This window comes from Tiliqua scincoides, chromosome 5, assembly GCF_035046505.1.
Source record: "Tiliqua scincoides isolate rTilSci1 chromosome 5, rTilSci1.hap2, whole genome shotgun sequence".
NCBI classification, from domain to species: Eukaryota; Metazoa; Chordata; class Lepidosauria; order Squamata; family Scincidae; genus Tiliqua; species Tiliqua scincoides.
Genome location: NC_089825.1, coordinates 25,619,121 through 25,641,043, shown reverse-complemented (window position 1 = coordinate 25,641,043; position 21,923 = coordinate 25,619,121). Strand labels below are relative to the sequence as shown.

General features: G+C 43.8%; 1 protein-coding gene across 3 annotated transcripts in view; it reads right to left on the bottom strand.

The window, feature by feature from the left end:
* Positions 1–21,923, bottom strand: part of CDK14 (cyclin dependent kinase 14) — a 348,112-nt gene that overhangs the window by 80,354 nt on the left and 245,835 nt on the right. For all 3 annotated transcript variants that reach the window (XM_066628515.1, XM_066628517.1, XM_066628516.1), the window contains one exon: positions 4,398–4,537. In XM_066628515.1, coding sequence (XP_066484612.1) covers positions 4,398–4,537 — 140 coding nt within the window. The remainder of the gene's footprint in view (positions 1–4,397; positions 4,538–21,923) is intronic.

The following is a 21,923-nucleotide window of genomic DNA, read 5'->3' as shown; positions in this document are numbered from 1 at the left end:
CAGACAAAACACAGGCCCACAGTATTGTGTTCAGTGGGCAACTTATGGAGGGTAAATTAACACTCTGTGCAATGGTTGAAGTGGTCAAGATACAACTTATGGAAGTGGTCAATATAGAGAAGCATGTCTCCCATAGCGTATATGCAGTGTCTGTCCATACTGTGAAAATTAGGTCAAGTTAAGGAGATGGTCAATATAGAGAGGTGGTCAACTTTGGAGGTTCTACTGTATATGTAAGAAGTACTTGAAATAAATGTTACTGGGCCAATAGCTTATACCCAGCAGGAGAGGGACATAATTAATAGCATCTCAGAATTGGACAGCCCAATCCTAACCAGCACCCATGCAGTGGGGCTGCATGAGTGCTGCACCTTATGCTAGGATAGAGCAAGCTGGACATCTCCTTAAAGTAAGGAGACATTTGTCCCCTTGCCCCAGGGAAAGCCCAGCCACAGCAACAGGTCTACTCAGATCTGCGCCTGCACCTTGTGGACCTGGCAAAAGTCCAAGCGGAGCTGTGTCAGGATTCCAAGCTTAGGGAGAGGTATAGGATATGGCATGCGTAGCTGCTGCCTATCCTGTCCAGGACACAATCTGCCCCCCCATTACACCCCCCTGCTGCTTGTAACAGGTCTTATCTGCTCTGGCACGGGTTCTGTCTTGCACTGGTGCCAGCAGATAATGCAGGTCTTCTCACCAGTGCCCTTTCTTCCACAGTCACAGTGTGCTTTACTGTACATTAGTGACAGCACACGCCAGCAGTTCCTGCACCAGCACACTAAGACATTAGGATTGCGCTATTAGGGTTCAAGAGACATTAAACATTTAGACCAATTTCCTACCCCAAACCTTGACTATTTGTTCCCTTAAAATTATGTGTATAGGAATTCCATAAAGAAACATTGCCATCTATACCAGTGGTTCCCAACATGGTGTCCATGTACTCCCAGAGGTACTTGCCAGGACCTTTAGGGGTACATAAAAAAGAATTGAATAATGGCAGGAAAAGGCAGGTCTGTATTAGAATGTCTTGCAGGGCTAGCAAGGCAGGAAGGAAGGCAGCAAGCTGGCTGTGAAAGCCCCAACAATGGCTAGTTTTTGGTAAACAATTTGTGTATTATCAGATACAGATCAGTAATCAAAAACATATGAATTTGAAACAACAGCAACTATATTAATTACAAACATTTTGCTAATATGAGGCTGCTAAGTGGCATGCAAGTGAAAAAACGTTGGGAACCACTGAACTGTACCTTTAACTTTAAAGGCAGATCTGTGGTCACTGTCTTGAATTATACTTTGTGTACAATAACCATAATTTACATAAACACAGTATTTAAGTAGGAAATATTTTCAGGTACATAGACAAAGTATCACAAATTCGTCACCCGAATTAAATAAATTCACTGGGTAAACATTTCCCCCAAATTCCAAAATATACACCTTCATTATTTTTTTAAAAAAAATGTTTGCAATTTCTATTTGTGCATACCAAATGGAAACAATTATAGTATTTGATACATGGATTGTCTTTTCTTGCATCTGGATTTGTGGTCCACAATGATTATCTCCTATACACAGAAATTGTGTTTCTGTAACTCAGAAATTTTACTGGAGGCATTTAGCAGAACCTTGCCTTAAAATATAATGATTTTTCATCTTTATTCTCCCCCTTCAAAAGGCTTCACTGCTCCTGATGTTTAACGTTATGCAAAGACGTGTTTCTGCCAGTGAATATCGCCTTATGGTTATGCTTCTGCAAATAACCTGCTGTGAGCTGATAAAAGGATTAATGCAGCCAAAATTCTTAATCTGTGAAATTACAAATTAAATTCTCATATTAAAAATACCACCCTGAGGTATTTTTTGTGGTTTTAATTCCCCTCTGGTGTTCTGCATACATTGTGCTTGTTAATGACTAGGACAAGACTGTCTCTGTTGGCAGCCTGCTGCACAGTGATAATGTGCAGGCATTTACTTTACTGATAGAACCGGATTTAACCACTGACTGATAAACTAAGTGGCAAGTGGGTAATAAGTCCATATTAACTGAAAAGTATTACTACAGAATTCAGAATTCATAGACTATAAAAATCCTGGCTAGACTAAATTGTACACTCAGACAGAATTGAGATGTCACCAATGCAGAGTGATGTTTAGTTATCTCTTTTCATGCTGACTAAACAGGAAAGAAAAACAAACTAATGTTTTTATGTCTGAGCAGCCATGAACTAACAAATCACTTCATATCATACTTTCAAGCAAGACAATGGACCTCAACAAGCCTCCAACTGCACCTGGGTATTTTGAAAAATTGTGACCGCATCATGCAGAGGACAAAAGACTGGATGAGTCAAGAGGCAGCTGTAGGCTCTTGAACTGCATTTATAAGGGATACTATTCATGTATTAGTATGTGCTGGCTAAAAAGAAAAATTTGATACTTAACAAACAACAGGAATTGTTTTTTTTAGTATTTGCAAATATGAGTGGCCTACATAAGTTACGATGGGGCTGATCCCTGAAAAGCCGGTCCACAGTGACATCTATTATAGTCCTTTCCCATTATGGAAGCCTATCAGAGGGCAAAGAGGGAAGAGAAACTGTGAAGCCCAGGCACTCTAAAGAGCCTTCTCTTTGACTTCCTTCTCATGAAACAGCTTCTCAGTGACAAGGTTCAAGAACAAGACAGAATCAGCGTCTTCTATACATTATTTCCTTCACAGGAATTCTGTGAGAAAAGTTGCTGGCTCAGAACCATTCAATTAAAGACTGTATTGGAGGAAATAAAAGGCTGAAGTAATTAGCTTAGTGCCAGATAAAAAATAGGGTCCCCTTTTTATTGCATGATAGTATTTTTGCTGATTGTTTTACTGCGTTTTTTATTCTTGCTTCCTGTAGGCAAACTTGAGGTCCTGCAAGTGTGGCATGATGGGGAACCAATTTTCAACCAAAGAAATAGGGGCAAATGCTGTATCTGGGGAAATCCTTCCTGGGATGTTGAATGCTAGGCACCCAGTGGTCACCATAACAAGTGATAATTTATTCCCAGGTACAAAAAAAAAAATTGAGTCTCTGGGGAGAATGGGGGTGGGGGCACAGAGTAGTGTCCACAAGTAATGTAACATGTGAACAATTCATTAATGGTATTTAAATTAGGACAAATTTGTCTCATTGATTTCAAGGCACTTAATCAGGACAAACTTTCTTTGGATGCAATCCATTATATTTCCACAAGTTATTTCAACTTAAGTACCCACATGCATGATCCCACATGCAAGATAATACATGAACTGGGTGGTTATAGCTATTTATCAGCAGCAATCTGTATGCATTGACAACTGTTATCCAGTAAATGTGATCATAAGAACAAAAGAAGAGCCTCGCTGGAACAAGCCAAAGGCCCATCTAGTCTAGTTTCCTGTATCTCACAGTGGCCCACCAGATGTTTCAGAGAGTATGTCACTCCCTTTCATGTGATATTCAGAGGTAGCCCACTTCTCCCAGTCACACATTCAATCTGTAGATACTCAGAAAGAAATGTAATGTCTGAGAGAGTTCAATGATTTCTCCCAACGAATCTGAAAAATCTAGATAGCATAGTACAAAAAGGTTTGAGAGAAACTTCTCACTAAACAAAAAAGGTCTGTTAAATGCATTTCAAAGCTGAGCACACAATTCCAAGTATATTTTTGTCAAACATGCTGGCACAAAGAAGTATCAGCTGAAAATGAAATAAATGTATACTAAATATCAATGTAGCACACAATATTCTCTGCAACCCAAAATTCCTTTAACGAATATGTACGGTTTTGTTAGAATGAGACCTAGTGACTTCATAGCACACTAAATACTTTTATATTATAGCAATTTCACTAATAGTTAATTGATACCTTCCTGTTGAAAACATTTTATTCATAACACACTTTATATAAAAATATACAAGAGCAAAGTGTGAATGCTGAAAGCATCCTCAAGCTATAAAAAATTAACTCAAGTTTTGCTCTCATATATTTAAATCCAACAAATTAACCAATTGCCTATTTTGCATTCCTTGGCCTTCTGAATACCAAATCCCTTTTGAAAGGTTATTGTTAATACAGGATTTGAAAATCAAGTATCACTGGAATATTATCTTGAGCACTGCAGCCAGTTAAAGAGTGTTACATGTTAGGAAGCAAAAAAGCACTAAATATATAAATTGTATTTCTCTCCCCCCCGCCACCGTGACATTTCATACAATTCTCTTGGCTGCAACCACTACCAAACACAAAGATAGCTAGCTACAGACTGCACTGTAGGGATTGGAAAGGAGAATCCCTTTTTCTTGTGTGAAGCAAACTACAGAATTATACACACCCTTGTCTTTATTCTGTCTGAATGGTTTGTTATACTCACTGTCAGTTAGCTCCCATAGTCGTGGGGGCAGATCACTGAAATACTCATGGCTCAGAGCTGCCTGTGCTGGCAATCTGTTCTTTGGGAAACACTGCAGTAATTTTGAAGCCAGATCCTCTGCATGGTTTATATAGCTTAGTCTGAAACAAAGGTAGGGAGGAAAATTAGACAGGAAGGGAAAAAAAACAACTCTTTTTATGCCATAGAAAACTGATCTCAAATAAGCAGAAATAGAGGCCCAGGTCACACATACAACCACAGCTACATTGCACCACTGCAACACATAAGGATTTGGGCAGTGACTCTCAAACATTTCAGCACCAGGATCCACTTTTTAGAATGACAATCGGGAAGTGATGTCATTAACTTGGAAGAGATGTCATGGCTGGAAGTGACATAATCAAGCAGGAAAAATTTTTAACACCCCCATTCGACAAAATCAAATCAAGTAAATTAAAAGTTTACAACAGAGAAGAACCCTCGTTCCAAGCAGTTGCTGATCTTAACAATAGCTACTAATAGCACTAGATAAACAGTAACTAAATAGAAGAGGCCCCAATCAACTGGATAATTTATTTGCTGACTTTCTAGTAGCTCACAAAAACTTCTGAAATAAGCAAAGTACAGAGTTGGTAGTGTTTGCCTTCAAGATTTTACACGATAGTCACCCTTGTCCTACAATTATTATAGGATGTAGTGTCCTTTTAACATTCCTATCCACCCTTTCCCCAACATCTCTCATTTCAAAGTAAGAAGCTTTGCAAAAGACTGACTGAAAGAGGAAAGAAATGTATGTCAACTTTTACCAATACGTGTTCTTTTACCAACAGAGAGATGTGTGTGTATGCACAAACACAACTTTTTAACATTTATAATCCCCCTCCCAATTTTCCTGTTATAATCTTTTGCCCAAAGAATAACATTTCCAAACTCAGTCAACTGCTGATTCTGTTTGCTCCAGTCTTTTCCTCCCATGATGGAGTTCATTCCAAAGAACTAAGGGTTCTGGAAAGAAAGGGGTCATACTGCCACATTCCCCCCAACATAAGTATGAAATGAATGTTAAATCTGAAATAACTTTACAGAGACGTTCATTTATATTTATTTTTGTCCAGGAAAGAATCTTACCATAGACTGAGTCAGTTTTCTATGTCAGCTAGATTTCTTATTTTGCTCTCAGTAGCTGCTGGTATATCTAGATTAGTACTTTATGTAGCCACTGAAGGTCATAGCTTGACCAGATCTATTGACTCATTAAGTGCTAACACACAATGCAACTTAAGACACAACACCAACTTCAGGGGAAGGACAAGTTTCTGGAGGAAAAATCCATTATGGGGTACAAGCCATGATGTGTATGCGCAACCTCCTGATTTTAGAAATGGGTTATGTCAGAATGCCAGATGCAAGGGAAGGCACCAGGATGAGGTCTCTTGTTATCTGGTGTGCTCCCTGGGGCATTTGGTGGGCCGCTGTGAGATACAGGAAGCTGGACTAGATGGGCCTATGGCCTGATCCAGTGGGGCTGTTCTTATGTTCTTATGTGGAGGGGGAGAAGCACTGTTCTTGATCGTGTACACCAGGGGTGCCCAAACCATGGCCCGGGGGCCACTTGCGACCCTCAGGGACTCACAATCTGGCCCGCGGGGAATTCCCAGTCTCCAATGAGCATGTGGCCCTCCGAAGACTTGCTGGAGCCCATGCTGGCCTGATGAAACTGCTCTCAGTGTGAAGATGACTGTTTGACCTCTTGCATGAGCTGTGGGACAAGTGTTCCTTCCACTGCTTGCTGTTTCACGTCCGTGATGCAGCAATGGCAGTGAAGGAAAGGCTAGCCTTGCTTTGTGCAAGGACTTTTACAGGCCTTGAACTATTGCAAGACCTTCATTCATTCATACAAGTTCCATCTCTAATACCGCAGATACTCCCCTATAGGTCTATCTCACAGATAAGACGAGGGCAGGTTTTGAGGCAAGAATCACAGAATTTTCTATGACCCTCGGATAAGTTGGGGTCATAAACTTGTGGTGTGTGTGTCTGATTATAGTTTTGTCTGATTTTACCCTAGGCCAGATCCTGAAACATAACCTACCAGTAATTGTTACCTAAGAACTGACAGTTTCTAATTTATTAAAAATATAGTAAAAGATCATAAGATTCATTTTTATTCATAAACTTTTAAATTCTGGTCTTCACCATCTTTTTGTAAACACTATCAAAGAGTAACTGCACTGTTAACAACATACTAATAGAACAGTGGTTCCCAACCTGGGGTTCATGTACCCTCAGGGGCACTCAACAGGACTTTTAGGGGTAGTTGAAAGAGCATGAAATAATGGCAGTGCTCCAGAATGCCTTGCAGGGCCAGCAAGGCAGGAAGGGAGGTAGTTAGTTGACTGTGAAAGCCCCACCAATAGCTAATTTTTAGTGATCAGTTCATGTATGAACCAGTGATTGAAGACAGCACAGGAAAAAAACCAAAACGTAAAAAAGTGATCTATCGCTCAGAATTTCTCAGGACACTTCTGATGCAAAACAGTGCAAAGGCAGAGTCTCGTGCTCTTAAGCCAGAAGCTCTACATTTAACATACAACTTAGAACATAGCTGGGAGTGTGCAATTCAATTCACAGCAGAGATAAGCAACAGCAAATGGCTGTGACCAAGTGCAGCTGCACATAGCTGAAACCCTATTTACTCAGAAACAGACCCATTGCTTTCCCTGGGTGTTATTCCTAAGTAATGGTGCTCTGAATTGTAGTTTGTGAGACATTTGATGGGAGTGTTTCCACTTTCAGGGAAGGTGCATCCTGCAGCTGGAACAAGCCCACCCTCACCTGGTCTGAGGGCTGTTTCCTCCTCTTGATTTACAGCAGGATCAAGGCTGTCAGGAGGTTTCCTGGTGAGTTTCCCTGGTTGCATGGCTTGTAAATAGGGGGAGGGGAAAGAGGGACAGTGGGGAAGGGAGAAGAGAAGGGGGAAAAAACAGTACAACAGAGTGAAGGCTCACGAAGGGAAGAGAGGGGCTGGGGCTGAAGGGCAGAGAGAAGTAGGCAGTGCAGGAGTGGGGGCGGGAGAGAGACTGTGGGGGGGCTCCCCTCCTCCCTCTTGCTCGAAAGAAGCAGATGCAGAGCTGTAAGCACCGCATGAAGAAGCAGCCCCCCCGTTTCTCGCCCCACTACAATCTTTTCCTGGGAGTAAGCTCCATTGACAATAATGGAACTTACTTCTGAGTAGGCATGCACTGGCTTGGGCTCAAAGGCTGCCATCCTATGCGCACTTTCCTGGGAGTAAAACCCACTGACAACAGGCATGGGACGCACTCCAGGTTCCTGCTTCCCTTTCCTGTCCTTGCGAAGATGAGCAGGGGTGGAGGAGGAGGAAGTCAGAGCCAAGGAGACCAGGCTCAGGGAGCCTGAGTGGGCGGGACTGCAATGCCCAGGAGCAGCAACGAGGCAGGCGAGCGGAGCAGCTCTGTCAGGCTCCCCTCTCGAAGTGGGAAGGAGGGAGCAGCAGGCTCCCCGTGCGCAGTGGGGGAACGAGAGGTGCGTCACCCTCCCCAGCAGCACCACAGCTGCTCCGCAGTGTGCCTGAAACAGCCCTGACCTGCCGAGTGGCCCCGCAGATAAGGCGAAGTGTAGATTCCGGAGCTATCTGTTGAGACAAATTTATTGCCCTATAGGCGAGTATCTACAATATATTCATTTATGTAAATTTGTTCACATTTGAAATGTAAATTAATTCGGCCCCCAACAGTGTCAGTGAGATGATGTGGCCCTCCTGCCAAAAAGTTTGGGCACCCCTGGTGTACACAAAGAGACAGTGATGTAATTTCTAGTTAGAGGGAATATCCCGATCGCCCAATTGAAGGGTGATCGGAGTTTGTCTGGCCTGGCCTAGGACATGAGAGTCTCCTCCCAATGGGGAGGGGAAGGGGCTGGCAGCCATGGCGGGCCTTTTAAAAGGCGCAGGACCCAGCCCTCTTCCTCCTTTGCACGTGGGTGCCATGGGAATACCAGGTTCACCACACTCCACAGCTGTAGCAGTAAGGCGTGGGGGCTTCAGGGCTTGGGCGCATGGCCAGGGGTTGTGGGGGGTTTCCCCGCACGGGCTGTTTTTTGAGGATTTCCCCTCCCCGTTCTTTGGGCAGTTTTTCTGCCCTCTTCACCCCCACCTACATTCCCTGATTGCGGCCCAATTGCCTCTCCCCGCCGTTCGGCCCCGGTCCCAGCAAATCTCAGGCTCCGACCTCCGGCCCCCCCGACCAATTGATTCCTTGGGCAAGATAGCTTTTGGTGCTGAGGGACCCACTGTTCCTCTCGCGCCCAGGCTACCAGGTTGCATGGGTGGAAGGGCACACTGCCGCGGGAGGGTGGGCCACTCTGGTGGGCGGGCTGGGCGGCCGCCAGTACCGGCCACCCCGGTCATCAATTGCTACGGGGGGTGGCTGCCTCTGTGATGGGCCTATGGGCCCTGGACGCCGGCCCGTTCCGGGGGTTGCTGCCATGGCCGCCTGCTGGTCACGGCGGCCCGCCGCCACGGTGCAGGTGGGGGCGGCTGCCTCTGCAGGGCAGGAGGGTGGTCTCGGCCACCATCTTTGGAAGGGTTTTTTGGCTCTCTGCTTGAGGAGGCTGTGCATGCGCGGGCTTGCTGCGCATGCACACAGCTGGCACCATCTTGCCAGACACCATTTTGGGGAGGTCTCGGCCTCCGCACATGCGCAGCTTTCGTGGCGCCGGCTTTGCGCATGCGCGGCCGGCGCCATGATGGGAGGGCGATGGCCTGGTCCATTGCGGGCGCCATGTTGGGGCAGTTGCCTCCCCGCGCCTGCGCATTGTGGCGCGGTGCCCACCATGGCCAGCGCCATGTTTGGAGGGGCCTCCTCGGGCCCTGGCGGCCTCCATCTTGGGGAGGTCCCCTCTTCGTGCAGGCCTTGCTGGGGCACCGGTCACAGGGCGATCGGCGTCTGGAGGGGGATGCCCCCCCTTCCGAGCGCTCGGCTGGGCACCATTGAGGCACCCCAGGGGAGGGAGCACCTCTTTCCAGCATGGATAGGCATTTGTGTGGGGGGGTTCCTCCCCCTTGGTGGGCTGATGGGCTTCCACCAGTTCCCCCCTCGGGCATTGGGGGTGCATGGCCATTTGGGGGGGTCGCCATGTTGTGAGGGGCTCACCCCCCGTGGGGAACATGTTGAGAGAGGGGCCGCATGGGGGGGTAGCCAAATTGGGTCTATCAGGGGAGGACATTCAAAGGATAGGTCATTGGCGTTCATCAACTTATAAGCGCTACATGTGCAACTAATGTGGCTCTTGTGTTCAGGGCATTCCCCAATTTGGGGGGAGCAGCAGCATAGGGGATGCCTTGCAATAACCTCTCTGCTTTCATCTTGCAGGACACTGTGGTAGCCCGGTATGCGTGTTAATCTGCGGCCACTCCATTGTCTTTTGGGCCAGCAAGAGGGCGGCCGCAACCCTCCTTGGATCGTACCTGGGCCCCACCGGACTTTTTGGTGCTCCATCTGGGCGAGAATGACCTATGCAGGGTGTCCGGTCTGGCTCTGATGAACAGAGCCTGCGAGGACATCACCACCCTTATGGGTTGGCTGTCTGGTACCACCCTGGTCTGGTCGGATCTCTTGCAACATCATATATAGCGGGGGGCCTTCTGCTGCGCTAAGGTTGAAAGGATGCACAGGAAAATCACCAAGGGCATTGGCTGCGCTGGTGGCAGGGTGATAATGCATCCTGCAATAGTGTTCCAGTTTAGGGCTGTGTCCCACGCTGGTGGCAGGATGATAATGCATCCTGCAATAGTGTTCTCGCTACCTTACTTGTACAGGGGCATTTATCTTGGTGTTCATCTTGATATCTTCTTACTTGGTGTTCATTTATCTGAGGAAGGCGCAGGCATCTTTCTTAGGGACCTGCAGGACAGCCTTAAGGCGCTTCTCCCCCTGGTTGGGAGTGGGCGGGTCAAGCGCTAGGCTGACCCCTCCTTGTGGCAGGTGGTGCGGGTTAGGAGGCGTGAATGGGACTTTGGGCATGTACCTTCAGGTGGCATAGGCAGGGCGGATCCCAATTTCAGTCCTCAGGGGCTCGATGGCACGAGGACATAGACAGGGCCCTGGCCGGGACCGCAGGGCACACCTCAGAGGTTCAGCGGCTCGAGGTGGCACAGCCCACGGTCTGGCTGCCTTCCCCTTAAGGGACAGACATGGATGAGATGCGCCGCCCAACAACGGGGCACAGCTTGGAGTGGGGTGCATGCCCGCCTGGGGGGCAGAGGTGTTCTGGTACCGCCCAGAGGTCCCACCTCCGCACCACAGGGGGCTTTCGCTGCCTCGGAAGCTGCAGGTCTCAGCCTCCTCTTCTGCTGTAAATGCTAAATAAAGTGGCCCTTTCTCTCATATCTGTTGTCTCGAGTGTTCATTGGACAGTGCGGAAACAAAGGACCCAAACTAGCATATTAGTCATTAGTCACACATAATCTTTGAGTTCAGCTTAACTTTTGCAAGTGCATATGTATGCAAGCATTAAAAATAAACTTTAGTATCCGTTTGCATTTTTTGTTTGAAATGCAGGAACAGGTTATAGTGTCACCTACCTATTAGAGCCTGAATCTTGCAAGAAGGTTTATTCTATGTACTCAAATGGAAGAAATTATTCCATTCAGTTTTTCTTGACATTTACAAGAATATACTTCAGAGTGAAGGGCACCAGTAAATGTCAGTACATAGATTGCTCACAAAGGCACAGTTGGCAGGCACAGGGAGAGAAAAGCATATTCAAATATTCACACATACCATCTCGTGAAAGAGTGATCACATAAATCTAAAGTATCTTGGCAAAGTCGCCCTATATATTGTAAGGCTGAATGCCTGTCTCAAATGTAAACTTAGGCATACCTACTCAGAAGTAAGTCCTACCATGCTTAGGTCAGGCAACGGGGAATGCAAGGCCTCCAGTGTGGTCTTGATCGAATAAATGTGGAGCTCAGCAAATGCTCCAGAAAGTGCCACCACAGTAGAAAAGGACAGAAACAGAGGCTTGGGTGGCTGGTAAAGTGAAACTTTTTTATCTCATAAAGCTAGGTAGGTTCTGATAGAGTACCGCTTTAAAAAGTCGATCTGCTACGTGAAAATCCCCTTTTGCCTTTTAGCTGTGATTTCCTATATCTGGTTATGTTATTATGAACCATAATATCATGCAAGCTAAACTGTTCTCCCAGCATACAGTCCACGTTTCCAGGACTCTGGTCAAGCCACAAGCTAATGGTGACACAACCACCACCCCCCATAGTCACACATTCTGCAAGGAAGTCTTGTGTCTTGATCCAATCACTGTTTAAGTGTCTCCTACATTACTGTATGCAAGTAATTTTGGTGTTACTGATTTATTGTATTGTACCTACACAGAAGCTCATGGTTACACAACCCCCCTCCCCCCGTCACACATTATGGGAGGAAGTCTTGTGTTTTAATCCAATCACTGTTTAAGCATCTCCTACACTACTGTATGTAAACTTGAACTGCCTTGTGTTGCTGATTCACTGTATTGTTTTCACTCAGTCTTTGTTAAGTTCCCCCTTCTAGGAAGCCAGCCATTGACCCCATTGAATTTTGCTGATAGCGGATACATACGTACATCCTGATCACCATTCAAATGTATGCAAACTCCCAAGCACCCAGCCTTGTGTTAGCAATCAAGCTACCATCCAGCTCAGCCCCAGCCCCTTATAAGAGAGGGCTTCTGCTCAGATGCCCTCTCTCTCTCCAAGGACCAACACATCTGTGTTATGTCAGAGGGTCCTCTCCACAGGACCCCCCCCCCAACTGCTCTACCAGACAGGTAACTATCTTGCGCCTGGAACTCTTTCCCTTCTTCCTCCACTTTTTCTCCCCTTCTCTCCCCATCTTTAGTTAGCAGCTGGGGTTGGCAGAGAAGGGACACCTAAAATCCTTCCCTACAACCCCCCTTCCTTATCTGTTTTCCTCAGATGCACCAAATGCTCTTCACACACAACCACCATGAAAGCTAGGTGCCAAGAAATACACTTCTCCATGTGCATTATGTTTACCTTTGTCCTTTTGTAATAAACCATGATCTTTTGTTGAAAGTTATCTTTCTCTCTCAGTCTCCTCTTTAAGCAAAAGGGAATTTCTCTGCATTACGCATAACCAATTAATAATGTTACCAAAAGGGCTGTTTTGTTTAGGGCAGGGTTCTCCAAACATTTTGTCCAGAGGGTCGCATCAAATATCTGGCACGGTGCTGAGGGCCAGAAAAAAAATGCAAATATAAAATTTATATAAATAAATTAGAGATGGAACTTAGATGAGTGAATAAATGAATGAATGGGCTCATTCATTCAAACTCTCTGGCCCTTAGAACACCCTCCAGATACAACCAGAGCACAGTTCTAGTCACGTTCGGCCAAGTGGGCCAGAGGCTTTCAGGGGACAAAAGGCTGGCCGCGGGCTGGACTGAAGCTGGCCGCAGGCCACATCTGGCCCCTGGGCCGGGGTTTGGAGACCTATGGTTTAGGGGAATTATTACACTGCCCTTATTAGAACATTAAGATCATAGGCTGGATAACAAGACGGCGTTATGCAGAGAAATTCCCTTTGGCTTAAAGAGGAGAAAAATTCCCTTTTGCTTAAAGAAATTCCCTTTTGCTTTTTTTTGCTTAAAAAGGCAAAAGGGAATTTTTACGTAACAGATCCCAGTGCTAAATGATTTGGTAACCACTAGTATAGAAAGAAGGTGACTGTATAGAATCTCTGGGTTTTAGAGATAGCCTATCTCTGGATGCTAGGTTTAGGGCAGGGCTTTCCAAACTGGGGTGTCGTGATGCCCCAGCCTGCGGGCCCTCGTCCCTGCCCCCTTAAGGGGCGGGGCAGCCTGGAGGCAGGGAGGAGGCAGCGGCGCGATCCCAAGGATCACGCCGCTCAGGGAGGCTGCTGGGAGCCTGGCACAACCTGCAGCAGGGCTCCCCACAGCAGTGAAAGTAGGTGCGGAGCGATCGTGCTCCACTTCTGCTTTAGCGGAGGCAGGGCGCGATCACTCTGCATCTACTTTCACTGCTGCAGGGAGCCCTGCTGCAGGTCATGCCGGGCTCCCTGCACCCCCAGGAGGCTGCAGGGGCTTGGGTACGTGTACCCAAGCCCCTGTAGCCCCCCTGAGCGGCACAATCCTGGGGATCACGCCGCTGCCTTCCCCCGCTCCTGCTGCCTCCCCCCTCCCGCCCACGCAAGAACTTAGTGGCTCTAAAACTCTCCCAGAGAGTTTGCGAGCCACTGGTTTAGGGAATGGCAACAGTGGCCATCTGGTGGGCCACTGTGAGATAAAGAAAGCTGGAAGAGATAGGCAAAAGCTCTTCTTACACTCTTAGGATTTTTTTTAAAACTTTGCTGTTAGGCACATTGACAGCCCTAATGGAAGGAGAAAGTTTTAAAAATTTAAATAAATAAATCAACAAACAAAATATTTTTAACATACACTTCTGCTGAACAAAATGAGCTTTTGCATTATTCTAGAGGGAGGCAGGAACGTGAAGTTGACTGTGTAAATTTCTAATTTACAGTATTAATTTAATTAATACTGATACATCATGAAGAAGCCTGCTACCCTTAATACGTTTTGATTAAAAACATACGCACACAAAGTTTAATGGCGAAGTCAGTTCTCCTCTTAATGAAAACTACATATAAAACAGAAGTTCTGAGCTAAATGTCAAAGAGTAACATAGGATTCCAAATGAAAGCAAACATGGACTTGATGCTCTGCATAAGCAGAGAGGGTAGGGACAGTTCAAGGGCAAGAAAAGAAGAAAGGGTTAACCACCCTATCAGCATTGTGGCAATGGCCACAATAGCAGGAAGACACTACTGGTCAGCTTTGAAGTCGTATGCCAGCTAGTGAAGTCATCGGGCACCAGTTCGCTTCTAGCTGATGACAGCTAAGCATGATGAATGGGAAGTGTGTGGGCAGGGCATCCCTTCATTGCAGGCTGCAGGAGAATGGCAGGGTGGAGAGGACAGATGGAGCAGAAAGAAGAAAGAGGCAAGTGGCAAGGAGAATAAAAGAGGAAAAGAAGGAGAAGAGAAGGAATGTAAAGGAAAGAAGCAAAAGGGAAATGATAGGAGGAACGAAGGAAAAGACGCGGGAGATGAGAGAGTCAGAAAGAGAGAAGGAGAAAACAAGATGGCTGAAGGAGGGCATGGTGGATAAAGAAGAGAGGCAGACCCAAATGGGTCTATTACTTCTATGATTAAACTGACCCCCTTTCAGAAAAAGAACTCCTGAAGCTGTACTATATGGAGTTTATAAGTTTGTTTTTCAAGCGTACCCAAAAATATACTAAACTATTCAAAAGAGAGAAGTCAAACAATGGTTCATGATACTCTCTATAAACAAAATGAAGAACGACTAAGAAATAAACCCTGAAATCTAACATGTCCACCCTTCTACATACTGAATTTCATAGCCTATAGCTGCAATCCTATACACTTTCCTGGGAATAAGCCCCAATGAATACAACTGAACCCACTTCTGAGTAAACGTGCGCAGGATTGTGATGTAAGACATAAATGAAATTGCAGCTGGTCAGTGCTGTAACTTAATATTCGTTAGCTTCAATATTGATGCTTCATACTTGCTGTCACACTAATCAGTACAGTTCCTGACCATAACTTATATCGGTGTTTCTCAAACTATGGGTCAGGACCCACTTGGTGGGTTGCGAGCCAATTTCAGGTGGGTCCCCATTCATTTCAATATTTTATTTTTAATATATTAGACTTATATGTGACTGCATTCGGGAAAAGGTTACAGATCTGTACTTTTAACAGGCTACTATGTATATGCTTTTAGTAATGCAAGTAAATGGAACTTACTCCAGAGTAAGTGTGGGTAGGATTGCAAAAAATTTTCCTGCTTGATGATGTCACTTCCGGTCATGACATCACTTCCAGTGGGTCATGACAGATTCTCTTTCTAAAAAGTGGGTGCTAGAGCTAAAAGTTTGAGAACCACTGGCATATATAATATTAACACAGTGTTTTTAACATAGGAATGCCATAAAGTACTTACCACTGTTGTGGTATTTGTAATACTTATTACAAATAAGTAATATTTACAAATAAATAATATTACAAATAAGTAATGGTAAGTATTTACCACTGTTGTGGTAAGTTGTGACTACAGTATTTATAAAGAGTACTAGCAGAAAGATTTTTGGAATGAGCCAACCTACAGGTATTTACAAATTATCCAATAAAAGAAAAATACTTTTCTGCATATTTAGTTATAGTGGAAGTTGATTAGCAACTGATCCTTAACACAAATCAAGAACAGTTACAATTTCAATATTGATAGCTTATTGTTGCATTATTCCCACACAACTATAAATCTCCCAGATCACAAGTATTTGACTTAATTTCATAGTGTTGAGTTTCTTTCTATTGCAAGAAAGGGTCAATAGTTGGTCAAGTAGTACATGACTAGGATGACTGAAGTTTGGTTTCAGCTCTCAAAAGAAAAAAAGGATTTCAGCATGTGCGCTGAACTTCTGAACTTGGGGTGCTTTGCTTGTTAAATGAAATGAAGAGCAGAGCTCAAATTCACTTTCCAAATCAAGAATTGGGTATTTAAAAACAAACAAAGGCTAATCCTTTATGCATTTTTGACAGCAAATCAGACAAGCACTTCCAAAGGATACCACCAATATCCAAATATTTTCCTTTCCAATAAGACAAAACTCATTCCTTTCCTAGTGAAATTCTGGTGGAACCAAAATGCTCAGATCACTTTGAAATTGTGGGTTCCCCCTTCATTTGCATAATACTAAATATTCAGAGTTCCCTGGTTTGGCATTATCCCTGTCCAATGCCAGTAACTTTGAAACATATATCAAGATTATCTAAACAGGTTTTGAATGCCAAGCAACTAATACACACCTTTAGAATAGCCTTCAACACTTTTTTATGCACATCTGTGCAATCTGAATGGATCAAAGAAAGTCTTGTATAGAACCAATATCTATAAAATTATATTCTTGTATACTTGAAGACTGTAATAGTTTTAAAGTGCAGAATAGACTTTTAAGTATAAGCACCATAACACAGATCACAATCTGAGAGCCCAATCCTATCCAACTTTCCAGTCCTGGTGTAGCTGTGCCAGTAGGGTTTGTGCTGCATCCTGTGGTGGGAGGGTAATTATGGAGGCCTCCATAAGGTAAGGGAACATCTGTTCTCTCGCCTAGGGGCTGCACTGCAGCTGCACTGGGGCTGGAAAGCTGGATAGGATTGGGTTCTGACATGACTACTTTCCACTGAAATAAAAAGGCCTGAGACAGTCTACAAAGTAGCAGTCATAGTGGAACAGGGCCAGCCCAACACATTTTGCCATCTGTGGTACTGACAGGGCACATTCCCAAGCTGGTATTGGTAGGAGGCATTGCTAGCTCCTAAAAAGACCGACATCTTCAACCTTTCTCCAAGGGGATCAGGGCTCACATCAAAACTTTAAGGTAGTTACACAGAGAGTTGGTGACTAGGCTGAGGTCACCCAGTGTGTTCCATGGTTGAGTGAAGATTCTGATTTACACCACAAAAAACTGGGTTCAACTTTCCAACAATCCAACTCACATTGCCACATCTGGTGGAGCTCTCAAATAGGTATGCATAAGACTGAAGGAAGTATTCTCAGAATTAAGCTGCACATTTAACTAAAAGTAAAATTACCAGTTAAAGTAAATTACTATTAACAGAAAACCATACTTGTAGACCTGCATATACATTCCTTATTTACTTACGAACGTAAGAACAGCCCCGCTGGATCAGGTCATAGGCCCATCTAGTCCAACTTCCTGTATCTCACAGCGGCCCACCAAATGCCCCAAGGAGCACACCAGAACAAGAGACCTGCATCCTGGTGCCCTCCCTTGCATCTAACATTCTGACATAGCGCATTTCTAAAAGCAGGTGGTTGCACATACACATCATGCCTTGTAACCCGTAATGGATTTTTCCTCCAAAAATTTGTCCAATCCCCTTTAAAGACATCTAGGCCACATGCCATCACCACATACTGTGGCAAGGAGTTCCACAGACCAACCACACGCTGAGTAAAGAAATTTTTTTTTTTTTGCCTGTGCTAACTCTCCCAACACTCAATTTTAGGGGATGTCCCCTGTTTCTGATGTTATGTGACAGTCTAAAGAGGCTCTCTCTATCCACTCTAGCCTTCCCGTGCATAATTTTGTATGTCTCAATCATGTCTTCCCCCCTCAAGCGCCTCTTTTCTAGGCTGGAGGCCCAAACGCTGTAGCCTTTCCTCATAAGGAAGGTGCCCCAGCCCAGTAAACATTTTAGTCGCACTCTTTTGTACCTTTTCCATTTCCATTTCCTTGGGTTTAAAGAATATTAAACAGGCAGCCCAAACCTATCTTGCCCAGTGCCCAGAGGAACAGCGGTGCCAAAGTGGTGACCACTGCATCCTGTGAGCCCTGGGAAGCTGCTGGAGGTCTCCTCGGGAGAAGGGAACTTTCACACCCTTCCCCTGAGGAAAACCCCAGGTCCTGCAATCAGGCTTCTCATGTCTGACTTGAAAACCTCCATGTTGGGCTTTGCAGGCCAACATGGAGGATAGGATCCAGTGGAGGAGGCCTCCACAAGTCCTACCCTCCTCCCAAGTTACTTCCTCCCTCTGCCCTGTCCTCCCTCCACCCCCGCCCTGAAAGCCTACACCGTGGACCAGCAGTCTTACCTTGCTCTGGGTAGCTGCGCGGCATTCTCCACCTGGTGCTGGGCATAGCAACAACTGGCATTGGCCTGGTGCCACACTCCCTACTCCAAGTGTGCCATAAACGTGCTTTATGGCACATTTACAACACTCAGAGAAGGCACTAGGGCTAAGGACCAAATGGATTGGGCCAAAATTCATAGCAGAGTTGAGGTCTATTATGTCACTGTGAAAGAAACTTACTTCTCTCCCAGTCTGACCTTCCTCACAGGGATGTTGTAAATAAGGGTAGTCTTTTTATTTGCACAATGCCCTGAGCACCTTTAGCATCAAAATAATAGCGCATTATATGTAAAAGCCAATGCAGAATGATTTCTAAAATGGGCAGCTTTAAATAAAAATCCAAGGACACTGTGTGTGAAGGGGGGAAGGGGATCAAGGACTAGTAATGGTTACAGAACCATTGAATTATTCTTTCAATACCTTTTCTCTTTGTATTCTTCATGCAGTGCATGGCATGTTTACTCAGAAGTCTCACTAAGTTCAATGGGTTTACTTTCATGTAAGTGTACATCCAAGTGTAGCCTGATTTGTTTTTTAACAAATAGCATGGGAAAGAAGATAAAAAGGAAAGTAGAGCTGCCTGTTTCTGACTTAGCTGCCTGTTCCCTTCCTTCAATCATTACACTGTTTATGCTGAATTTTTAATGTTTCTTATACAGCCCAGAGGTGCTGATTCTAATGGCAATCTTAGCTTTTTTGTGTTATCAAAACTTTTTTGTTATCTTAAATTTTGTGTTTGTAATTGTACCTAAACTATTGATGCTATCCCAAAAATAGCAACATTTTTGAAATCCTCACACCAAAATTAACAAAGAAGTATCAAAATATTAAGACAAACAAGAAGTTGTTCAATTTTTTTGACACAGTGTTATTATTAGTGTTGCCACTGCCACACTGATGTGTTCTTGCTTTGCAGTGGATGGAGGAGCATTCTGGCAAATGTCTTAAAGTAACATTTCAAGTTACTTTAACGATTGTGTTTTGCTTCTTCTCACCACCTCAACATATAGAAAGACTTCAATATTTACTTCCTTTCAATTTTGTACAACACCAGACAGTTATTTTAAATCTTTCAGCAAGTAATTTTATCAAATATTATACATTATAGCATAACTTGCAACATGACATAATTTTTGAGATCATGTAGGTTCCATAGTGTTTTGAAGGCTGTGGGCTGGCCATAAACATAACTTAAATGGAACACTACAATTTTGCGGTTAATTTTAATTAGAAGCTTTTATTCCTTTAGGAACCCTTAAAGGCTACAAATCTTTTAACCAAGAGTGCTTTAGTCCTTCCTGTACATCTCATTAAACTGAACATCTTCAGAAAATAAACAGAGTTAAAACAATTACTAAAAACATTACTTTACAAACTATTATGTACTAAAAAAAGAGAGAATGAATCTTTAATACTGAGCAGAAACTCTTCAGGTTTATGTTCCCCATAAACCTTTCACGGAGAATTTGAAATATAAGTTATTAATGCAATAAATGCCCAAACAAATATATCAGATTTTTCACTTAATGCCTTTTACAGGCTTAAACCAAACTGAGTGAAAGAAAATCACCTTTTACAGTCTGACTCTTAAAAGAAAGAATGCCTTTTTGTTATGCTATTTAAAGAAGGCATGGTGAATTTATATCAACTTCACTGAATCTTGGGCAAGATAAAAGGGGGGGAAAAACATACTACCTCAGTTACCATTCCATAGCTTACTTTCTTCACATATTTATTTTCTCAATGTCTGGACATGTGCCAAGAAGAAAAAATAGGGGAAATAAAACTCCACAAGAATATCTAAAGTACTTAGCAATCAAGCTGTCCCTCCCCCAGTTGCTCTTTATTGTTGGCTCTCCAAAAGAAACTAAAGAACACTGGATTTCAAATTTGTCACTAGGTGCAAATACAGTGTCTAGCAAAGTTATCCTCATTAAATCATTCTAAATGAAAGTGCAACAGTCTTACAATCTCACAGCCTTTGATCTTTAAAATCAGCTAGGCTCTTACTAAAGAAACATAAACACTCATAAATTTCATTTCACTGCTTCCAGTCTTAACATACAGAATTTGAAAAATCTTAATTTCATTATAATGTAAATGAGGACGGGTCTATTTGTTCAGTAATTTCAGAAGAGTTTGTGCCCTGAAAGAGGTAACATCTCTTCCATCACTACAACCAGTGATCATTCATCACTGAAGTTACAAATCTTTCCAGAAAGGGATTCAAATTTATCACACTTGCAGGGGGTTCCTTGTCCATGCCACATAGTTTAATCGTTTGAATTTTTTATTTTTCTTCAAGTCATGCTAATGAGGAAAACCTACTGATACAGAAAACTTAAGCAATGTTTATTATTCATACATGTACTTTAATGTGCAGAGTTTTTTGATTTGTAGCCTGTTCCATCCTTAAGCTTCAGGGATAGTAATTAACATGTTACATGTACTTTAAAAAACTCCTTGCACAATAATCATATCACCCTGTCTGTGACTGCTGTGAAAATGCCAGGTGAAATTTAAAGGCCTTCCACTGCATCCAAAAGACACTCATATTTGGGCTTTGGTATGTTTCTAGGGCAGCAGTTCCCAAACTGTGTGCCATGCCACACTGCTCCAAACAACAGTTGGAGGCTTGGCGCAGCAGGAAGAGCTCTAGCACACGGAAACCGGGTACTGGGAAAAGCCCTTCTGCCCCAGCCCTCTTACTGCTGTTTGCGGGGGTGTTTTTGGTCTCTGAATCAGGAAGTAACTAGTGATGACATAATCGCCAGTCACTTCTGGGAGCCATGCGCCATGTTTGCAGGTCTCAATAGTTTGGGAATTACTGCTCTATGGGAAAGTTCACTGAGAGCCATGCTCTTGCTGACTTGATTTGATACACAGATAGCAAGTGAAGGGGGTGCTCTTGATCTTAAGAGACAGTTAATTTAACATAGTCGTAGAAGGGATGTTGGGCTCAGCACAATCTTGTTGAATGTTGGGCTTAGCACTATTTTTTTTTCTTTAAGGTTGTATACTGTCAGTTTCAAGCACCCTTGGGGCAGCCAATAACAACCACAGTAAAAACTATGGAAGCACTTAATAATATCTTATGTACAAATAGCAAACTCAGATAGTAAAGCACCAATCAGTTTGAAAGTGAAACTTAGCTGTAAAAAAAATGGGAAGGTTTCTACATAATCAGGGTACTTTCTACATATGGAGAAGTACACAAGTTTGAAAATTAAAAGGCTATTCTAAAAACAGCCCAAAACACAGGCCTCTTTGCTTCCAGGATCCTAAAGAATACTAAAGGCACAGAGGTTTTTAAAAACCCAGTACATAACTCATCTCATTGTCTCAGAAGTCATGTACTTACCAAGTGAAAGGGAAAGACACAAAGTACTATTGTCAATCACAGCTATGCTAGAAATGAATAAAAGAGAGGGAATTTGCCCTCAACAGCTTATAACAAGCATTTTGGATGTGGAGATAAGTGTTGGGAAGATGTGTGCTAGGCTAAAACTATACAGAGACTGTTCAGGAGGAAGGCAGGGAAAAGATTTATTTACATTCAAGGCTAGTAGCCAGCCTCAAACCTGACCCTCCAGGACTGCATAGGACAGCATGGAAAGATCTCAAAAGAGTGGAGAAGATGTTTGTGCACCCACCAATAAACACTCAAGACAGCTAGGCTGGGAGAAAGGGCCACTTTATTAACAGGTAAGATAGTATAGA